General features: G+C 37.6%; 1 protein-coding gene across 1 annotated transcript; it reads right to left on the reverse strand.

Moving 5' to 3' along the window:
- Positions 1-421: 421 nt before the first annotated feature.
- On the reverse strand, positions 422-9,024 carry LOC113717784 (putative late blight resistance protein homolog R1A-4). Its single transcript, XM_027242594.2, has 4 exons — positions 8,888-9,024; positions 6,373-6,437; positions 1,678-6,225; positions 422-849 (listed from the first exon to the last, which is right to left on the reverse strand). The coding sequence occupies exon 3, from the start codon at positions 6,086-6,088 to the stop codon at positions 1,742-1,744; it is 4,347 nt and encodes a 1,448-aa protein (XP_027098395.1). The 5' UTR covers positions 6,089-6,225; positions 6,373-6,437; positions 8,888-9,024; the 3' UTR covers positions 422-849; positions 1,678-1,741.
- Between the last annotated feature and the right edge of the window lie 541 nt (positions 9,025-9,565).

Consider the following 9,565-nt stretch of genomic DNA (forward strand, 5'->3'; position numbering starts at 1 on the left):
TTAACAACATGAACACCTTAAACCCTGATAATGAGGTCTTGATTTGGTACTCCTCAGTTATATTTTATCAGGAATAGCAATTCCACTCTACATGTTCCAGAACCTAAGAATCAACTTCTCGTTCCCATTCAACAGTTGTAACTCCTCAGTTGGGTAATACAGCAATGTTTGCACACAACACCTCGAGTCATCTAATCTATGGAAATATCAGCACACTAAAGGAACCTCCTTAAACTTTTCTTTACCTCAATTTTCAGGAAAATCTAGCTGAAGTTATTCTTTTTCAAGTACTCCATCAACTCCAGCATAAATTTATCATTCTGAAGTTGTTTGTAACTTCCTTTAGGACAGAAAAATCAATTTATTGCATCAGAAATTGTCTATAATCGAGATGTATCAGACATTTAAGCTACACTAGATATTGCTAATCAACAATATTAATAGGTGTAAACATCAACATTCACTCTTGAACAGACAGACAGCAAGAAGACAAACAAATTTTCCAGTAAAGACTAATTCTAGGTCACGGCCTATCATGCTTCTAACTCAAATTTGTTTGCATAATAAAAAACTTTACAACTAGTTCACAAGTGCACCCTCATTCTCTCACTGCAGGCAGTCTTGACTTCAGATCACAACTCACAAGTACTTAGCAAGACAAAGAACAAAAGAGTTTAGTCCAATCTAAGACCAGCACCAAGTCATCACACAAGGGAAAGAAATGCAAAATAGCTTGAAAGTAGCACCATCTAAACGCAAAAGAATCATCATCACCAAGGCCTTGCTGATGTAACTTTGCCAATTCTTTTCCAGGAGCTTCTGAGATAAGTACGTCCTCCTTCACTTCAACTGCAACAAACACCAGCAGCTTGTTTATGCCAAGAAAGCAGTAGTTGTTGAACAAAAATCCAGTTAATTGAACATAATCATACAGATGTGGAGACTGAGAAAGATGAAAGAAACAACCGATAGTCCCTTGGTTGTTTAAGTTTAGCACTGAACTACAATTGCATATTAAAGCAACTAATTTTAAATTAGTCACAAAAATCATTAGTTTTCAGAAATTTCTCAGGTGGTTTTATGTGTGGAATGCATCTTCTCTTTCCATGAAGCACAAAGAAGCACAAAGAAGTAGAGGCTGCCAAAAGATTGGTAAATGAGAAGATATGTCTAGCCCTCCAAAGTTATTGTTCTGGTAAGTTTCAGCGAGTCTTCATCCTATCAATGTGGAGATGACGGGGGAAAAACAACCATCCTTCCATCATGTATACAACCATATCCCTCTGCCACCCTAAAAAGTCTATTAATAGACATGATTAGTCTTTCTCAAGCTCTTGCAGCATGAAAACTTTTGTTGAAATTCCTGTCTTAAACAGGAATGCAATTTACAATGTGATTTGCATGAAAAATCATTGAAAAGGCTCCTCCAGATATTTTAAAGTTGATTTAACTAAACGATTACACTATGACAAGAGGACTTATTGAAGACATTGTCAAAGGACAGCAGCAAGATATCAGTTGAATAGTGTTTACTTCTGCAAGAAATAGAAAGCTGAAAGTTTACAACTCCAACATTTAAACATATCAAATGGCCTTACATTGGTTAGTGAGCAAAGAATACACCCTGTTAATAAGCAAAAATGAGCTAAAATAATCAACTAAGACAAATTCATGTACCTGTCACTGGGATGTAAAGCACGCCAACGATCAACCTAAATTTATGAAGATCTGAGATTTCCATCTAATGGTTGATAAGGACCTTCAAATCATCAATTCCATATTCAAATTGTTCCTGCTGCAGTCGCCTAATTGCCTCTTCAACTGAGTCTCCACACCGCTGCACCTCAATTAGCTGCAAAGTTGGGATTCTCACAAAATCAATTGGGACTTCCTTAAGATTCTCGCATTTTTGCAAGACTAGATGTTGAAGATTAGGCAAGTCATCACAGGAGGCAACCCAGCTAACAATGTTTGGACTGTCCAATTTCAGGTATTTGAGCTTGTGAAACTCCCCTTCTTTCATTTCCCACCTTGTATCTTCGAAAGTTGAAGATAACAATTTGAGAATCTCAAGATTTTCTAGGCTGCCAAATGTTGAGATATGATCCCACCGCAAGAAGAAATTTATTAATGTCAACTTCTTCAGTCCCAACGGGAAGTTCAATGGACTTGTCTTAATAGTCCTACCACGATATACTATCTTGAGCGACTCCAACTGTGTCAGTTTTTCCAATCTTGGAAACTGATAGTAATCTCTGGAACCCCTTGATTTTGAGAAAATGCAACTCAATTCTCGAAGGTTGGGCAACATCCTTATCATTTCATCTGCATCTTCCCCAAAAATCAGAGATGGTACGGAGAGGGAGACGAGGTTCTTTAATTGAAAGCCAATTCCGGTGACTTTAGGTTGTAGTGTAAAAGAAGCATTATTCTTCACATGAACATGTCGCAAACTTGTCATCCTCCAAATACTTTCCGGTAGTAAGACCTTTTTACCTTTCAGTCCCTTCACCAAAAGAGTTTCCAGATTTCTCAAATTAGCTAATGATGATGGAATAGAATCAATATCACCACCAACAGCTAGAAAAATCAATTGAATAAGTGAATCTATTCCATCAGCAAAGGAACTACCCATATTGATTGCTTCCAAATCCAACACCTTAAGAAGTTTAAAGTTCTTGGAAATGAATGAGACATTATAAGGGCATCTTGGATAAGCATCAGTAGTGGCAAAGAACTGAAGAGAACGAACATATGGGCCAGAAGGTCTTGAGTTAACAAACTGTTGCCGGCTTACAGAAATGCATAGTCGATGTTCCTTGTAGGTAATGGAATTTGAAGGATCAAAATCATCAAAATCATCGCTATCATAGAAAAAAGAATAAGGCTCATCATCAACAGTTACCAATCCCAAAAATTTTTCTTCTTTAGCTTTTGACAAGCAAACATTGCGTACCATATCATGTATCCGACATGCTTTGACACCACCATTGGATCTTCTCTTGGAAACTGTTATCAAGCTTCTACCAACCAGATCTCTCAAGTAATCCAAAGCAAGATCCTCGATGCTCTTCGAATCTTTTCTCTCTATAAAACCTTCAGCCATCCATAGCCATATCAATCTCCTAACTGGAATCTCCTTGTCTTCTTGAAACATAGCGAAGAAAAGAAAGCATGGTTTCAGATAATCTGGCAGATGCTCATAACTCAGTTCCAAGATGTCCATGCACCTCGTTTGTGGATCATTCACAATGATAGCATTTGAACGTTCTGCAATTTTTTTCCACGAGTCTGATTTCATGGCCGTCTTTTGAAGGAGACCAGCTATTGCAACAAGAGAAAGAGGTAGTCCTTTACAACTCCTAGCAATTTCCTTTCCAACTTGTAGTAGTTCCTCAGGACAGATTTCTTTAGGAAATATCTTCATCTTTAGTAACTCCCAACTCTCACCATCAGACAAGGGACGAAGATTAAGAAGATTACTTTCCAGTGAGAAATTCAAAACCATGTCTTCCAGACGACTTGTTATCATAATCCTACTTCCATTTCCATCATCTGGAAATGAGCTCTTTAAGTCATCCCATGCACCAATATTCCACAAGTCGTCCATGGTGATTAGATAACGCTTTCCCTTCAATTGTTTATACAACATAAATTCCAAGTCTTCATTGGGCATCGTCAGGATACTGTCAGTAAGCTCAATTATCTGCTGTAAAATGCCAAGCAACAAGTCTCTTTTTGCGTACACTTGTGAAACACAGCACCATGCACGAATATGGAAGTAATACACAACTGTAGGATCATAATACACTTGATTTGCCAGAGTTGTCTTGCCAATCCCTGGCATTCCAACAATCGAGACTATTTCTCTCTGTGATGATCCTCTTGTTAGTCGATCAACTATCATTTGTTGCTGGTCATTTAGTACCACCACATCTTCATTAACTTCAAAGGTACTAGTCTGCGAGATCTGACGGACCACGGCCTGGGCAGCATTTGTGACTTCCAAATTGCAGGTCTTCTCTTGACATTCTGTTTCCTGAAGAATCCGGATATGCCTTATATTTTCTGAGACGCGGTAAAGCCATGAAAAATTATGCCATCTGGATCCATTTCCAAGAAGAATTGAGTCAATGATAAATTCCACCATGTAAGCTGCATCCTTGCATTCTTGATACTTGGCATCCTGCTTCATGATGGAAGATCTCAAGAATGTCAGATTCTGTAGGATGTCATCAATCTGTTGCTTAACACAATTAAGTGGGCCAATCCCATATCTCATCGACTGCCCCTTTAGCTTTATCAAGAGAAAACCAATAAAGCCTAATCCATTAGTCTTGGGGAACTCAATTTTTGGAAATGGGACATCAATCCTCTCAACTACTTCCTTGATTTTCTGTGTCAAGTCACAAAGCCAGTGAGTGCATTCCTTCATCATGCCTCCTGTAAAAACAGTACCATTGAAGGAATGACAAAGATATAGCACCTCCCTGACCACCGACTCAATGTCCGTCAAGATTAATATTTCATCCTTTTGTACCTTTTCAAGGTTCATGAAGATGAGTTTCCTGGGCATGTTTGTCATTGATGCAACTACGGATTTGAGGGCTCCAATCTGATGCTTTACAAGGAGACTTTCATCACCGTTGAGTAAATCCATCAAATATGCCTCTGCCTTGAAAACCAAAATTCTAAGAAGTACCTTAAAGAGCACATTCCTTGCCTCACCGTTTGTGATTCTTCCGGCATCTAATGAGTCTTTCAGCGATAACAGCTGCTCAACCACTCGTTCAAAGAGCATGACGACTAGTCTCCAATGTTGCATGTTCTTTTGTGGTCGATCCGAAAGTTTGATTCTTAAAAATTCTAAATGGGATTGAAGGAGTTTAACTCGAGCTCCAACAGTATCCCTTAGATATCTTGCGTGCTCATCATCATTCCTTTTAATGCCGGGCCTGCTGTAGCTCAATTGTCTAATAGAGAAAAGTTCTTCTGTGAGAAGATAAATCATAGGAAGCAACTTGGAATACACAAGATCTGGTACACCTCCTTCGCTTGATGAATGTTCAACAAATCTTGCCTGCCTAACTACTGCTGCAACATCTGGAAGAAGCTGTTCGGTTTCCTTTCCATGTTCTTCTCGTACCTCAATAAAGAAGTGTACCAGGCCTACCATCTCAGAACGAAGAACATTGTTGTGTTGCATGTCAAGAAGAAAAACAAAAAATCTTTCAATTGTAGATTGACGATTCGAATGAGATTTTTTGGCTTCTAGTAACCGAAGTATCATATCCAGTAACTCTGGACTAGTAGCAGGGTCCAGCTTGTGTTGCAAACGTGGAAAGGCACCAGCAATTCCTTGTGCCGTACTAGGATCCAGTTTGCTGCTCCTGACACTCAGCCAACACAAACAAGACAGATTTGCTGCCCGAACAGTCACAGCTCCAGCATGAATCCCCAGGGCATTGAGATCGGATTCTCGAGTCTGATGCATGGATTCAGTGACCAAGAAATTGGTGAGCGAGTTTAGCTTCTTAAGGAGGCATTTTATTTGTCCTTGCACATGGTGGTCAAGCTGGAAATCAGCTTTCTCTTTTAGAGTCTGCAGATTCCCTTGTATACATTTGAGAGTGTATCCATCCCAATGATCATTCTTCACCCAGCAACAACCTTGGTCCTCAACCTCAAGCAAGTACTTACAGGATTTCTCAATCAGTGGCTTCAAGACCTCAATCTTTTCAATCAATCCAGAAAACAATTGGACCAGTTTGGAAACCTCGTTAGTATGATGAGCAATCAAAAGTTCTTTTCCAATCTCATTAATCGCAGATTCAACTTTCTGCAATGAGGATTTTAACTCAATCCAAAGCCTTGAGCTCAACTTGTCAACCATATCCTTAAACATAATCAGGAATCTGAAATCAACCAGGAAGGTTTGGATGTAATCCTTGAGAGTCTTGACCGTGTAATTAACAAATTTTCTTTTCCCAAATTGCCTCTCCAGCTTCTCAAATCTCTGCTCCACCTCTTCTAAGACAGGAGCAAAGTGGTGAGATGCAGAGCAGCCAGATGAAGTGGACTGGCCCATGTTACTCTCTGACTGCAATTTTTCTGAACAGAAATACTATCTCAATTGAAATGGAAGTGGGATATTGGAGTATTCTGGCAGGAGAGGAAACTAGCCGTCAATTCGGTTACGCCCTGAATCCACAAGCCTTGAGAGACCTGAGGGCCAATTAGACAATGAATTTAGTGCACAGTTAACAAATTATTTGACTCCAACTTCCCTAAATAGATTATCAGAATACTAACTATTATTTCTGAAGCACAACAAAATAAAAACAAGAATAAAATTACATCTTAATGACAAACCTGGACCAAAATCATTCATCAAGACGTTTCCCTATTTGTCAAGCTTAAGCATCTAATTCCAGAATCTGCAAAAACAACAGATAATATGGGGTAAGTGAACGCGGACAATTTGCTTCGGCAAGCACACATGTACCTTTCTATCGCTTCATGCATGTTAACATATAGAAGTTGATCAAATCAATCAATAAGTCAAACTATTATCATTCTTAGTAATGAACTCCGATCATTAGGTAGACAACCAAAAGCAGAAACATCGCAGCATATGAACATAGTGTTCCTTTAGCACTTACCAATCATTGATCACAGTAAATTTCATATATTCAAATATAGTAATCCCGTTGTGGTTTCATCGAAAGTGGAAAATGAACGCAAGTCACTTCCGCTGATGCCCATGTAACCAAATGAACTAAATGTAAATACCAAATATCATCGTATACACTGAAAACAACAATTTGTAAGTACCAAATAATGAGCTGTAAAGCTAAATAAAAAGTGCAAGCATCAAGTAATAAGATGCACAAGCATATGAACAAAGTGTAAGTTTTAAATCACAAGATGGACAAACAGATAAATCATGGTGGGGTTATGTGGCCATTTTCAAACCATAGGGAGATTCTGTAGCAATAAGTAAAAGTGCAGCAGGCAAAATACAATTTACACTTGGGTTTAAGGTTAGAATAATTCAGACTCTATTTAGATTAGCAAGTATTTTAAATACAAGTTTTCATAAATAAGTCTACAGTAACACACTCCAAAAACACTTCAAATACACACAATCTCAAATAGATCTAATAATAATAAAAAAAAAAATGAACCCTACCAACTCTTTTGTCTTCCACCCACCACACAACACTACCTGCAACCTTGGGCGGAGCCATCTTTATTTCAAGGGGTGCAATTCACTTTTTGGACAACTACAAAATGGCCTACAGAAAATTTTAATTTTTCAACACTACTTCACTTTTGCCCCCCTGAATTTTGAAAATCTACCATTTAAACCCACAATTGTCCCTCAAAAGTGTTAAAATTATTTACAGTTACCTCTATCATTTCTACGATAGAACCTTGAATAAAACATATTTCACGAAGCTATTGTTATGCTACGTCTACTAAATTTTGATTTCTTAATATTAAACATTTTTTAATGTGACCAACAGACAAAATTGCAAGTGAACCAAATATTCTTGTGAAAATTTGACCATGTACTCACTATGCGAATCTTACACACACACACGCACATAGGAATGTATATCGTGTAAACTTATGCATACTTTTTGAGTGCTTCGCGATTTTATTCTATTATATGACATGATAACTATTACACATCATACAACACAAGCTAATATTAATTTGTTATTTTTATAATTTTTTGTAATGTTAAAGAAATTGGTGCATATCTGTCAAAGTCTGTAACAAATACTTAGCTGTCATAAAAATCCACAAATCATGCATTGTAAGTTGAAGTCAAAATTATTACAATCCTTGAACGAAGATCCTAACTCTGTCACTACTTGCCACTGCCACCACCCCTTCCCTCCTCTCTCCTTCATTACCACCACTGCCTCACCCCGTTCCTCCTCCTCTCTCCTCCCTCTTTTTTTCCCTCCCCCTCCCCTTCCTCCTCCCTCTTCCCCTTCTCCCCCCTCCTCTCGAAAAAGGAGAGGAGGGGGGTTGCAAGAGAAATGAGGAGAGGGAAGAAGAGGAGGAAGGAAGAGAAAGGGAAAGGAGAGAGAGAGAGAGAGAGGAAGGAATGGAAGGAAGAGAAAAAGGGACAAGGCGGTGGAGGTGACCGGTGGTAATAGATGGTGGTAGGTAGTTGTGGTAAAAATTTCTAAAAATATTTCAATAAAATTTTAAATTCTAAAAACACCCCAAAAATATATTTGCAGCGAAAAATTTTTGATATACAAAGTTAAATTTTTTTTTTTTTAAATGCTCCTAAAAACGCTTACCTCAAGTGCTGTATCGGCAAACATGGATCACTAATCCTAACCTTAGCAAAAGTATAAATTCCTAAACCGATTACAATATAACGGATTGACTCAAGTAAATAAATTCAGTTTAACACATCCCTAGCTGTTTTAACACATTCAAATTCATAACTACCATAAACTATCCGGTAGCCAAGATGTTCAAAAGCCGAATCAGTTCCCCGGCAACAGTGAAATGGATCATTCACTAACTTAAAACCATCCATACAAATAATTTCTTTGAGTAGGTAAAATTTTATTAATTAATACTCAAGAAAATGCACAGTGCAAGGGGCAAGGCATACCTCAGGCACAATACGATCAGCAAAATCAGACTTGTCAACAAAAACACACTACAAAGGTAAACATCCAGCACCAACAAGGATAAACATCCATACAACTAGCATTTTTCTAAATATTATTTGCCTCCACATGCTAAAGTCCTAGTTTTGTAGTCCTTCAAGAGCTCTGCTTCCGGAAAAATACGTTATACAATCAAGTGTATAAGATCAACACATTAAAAGAATCATAGAATATCCGCTTACCTCCAATCTCTTCACATATTGGTTGAAACTTTTCTCTTGGCTAATACGTTTTCTCCTTATATTCCTCTTTTTCTTGCTCCAACTGTTCTCTGCCTTTCACTTTCTTTTGACACAGATCAATGGCATCTTGACAGAGTAAGGTTTAAGCTCTTATCAGATTGATTGACCGTAGGGCCCTCAAGTCCTATTTTTATACAGTAGTATCAAAGGCTCCCATGATTGCTAGTGCTGCACTTGCACCTGTGTCCGTGTAATGCTCTGTTTGGATAGAGAATTATTAGCCAAAATTTATTTGCTTGTATCATCATTACAATTTTCAACGCACCTTTTTATCTTTCCAATTACCTTTTTATCTCACATACATCACATCACAAAAAATATTACAGTAAAAATATCTCAAATAATTTACAATCCTAACAGAGATATTAGTAACACACAATTTTTTGAGCGCATTTCATAAGTGAGAAAAGATAACGGGTCCGATTGATTAGTATAATTTGCCAACAAAAAATATTATTTAACTTGTATCATAAACACGAATTTTAATTATCTTTTTGCGTTACATATATTATACCATGAAAAGTGTTACAATGTTATTCTAAATAATCTCCTATTCAAGCACATCCAATTGTGTTTTTACATATTATTATGTTAGTGCCTATAATTATTATTTTGATA

Source organism: Coffea arabica, chromosome 11e, assembly GCF_036785885.1.
Source record: "Coffea arabica cultivar ET-39 chromosome 11e, Coffea Arabica ET-39 HiFi, whole genome shotgun sequence".
NCBI lineage: Eukaryota > Viridiplantae > Streptophyta > Magnoliopsida > Gentianales > Rubiaceae > Coffea > Coffea arabica.

Bases quoted from the DNA above. Each gene is read 5' to 3' on its own strand.
- LOC113717784 (XM_027242594.2), bottom strand. From the start codon at position 6,088: ATGGGCCAGTCCACTTCATCTGGCTGCTCTGCATCTCACCACTTTGCT.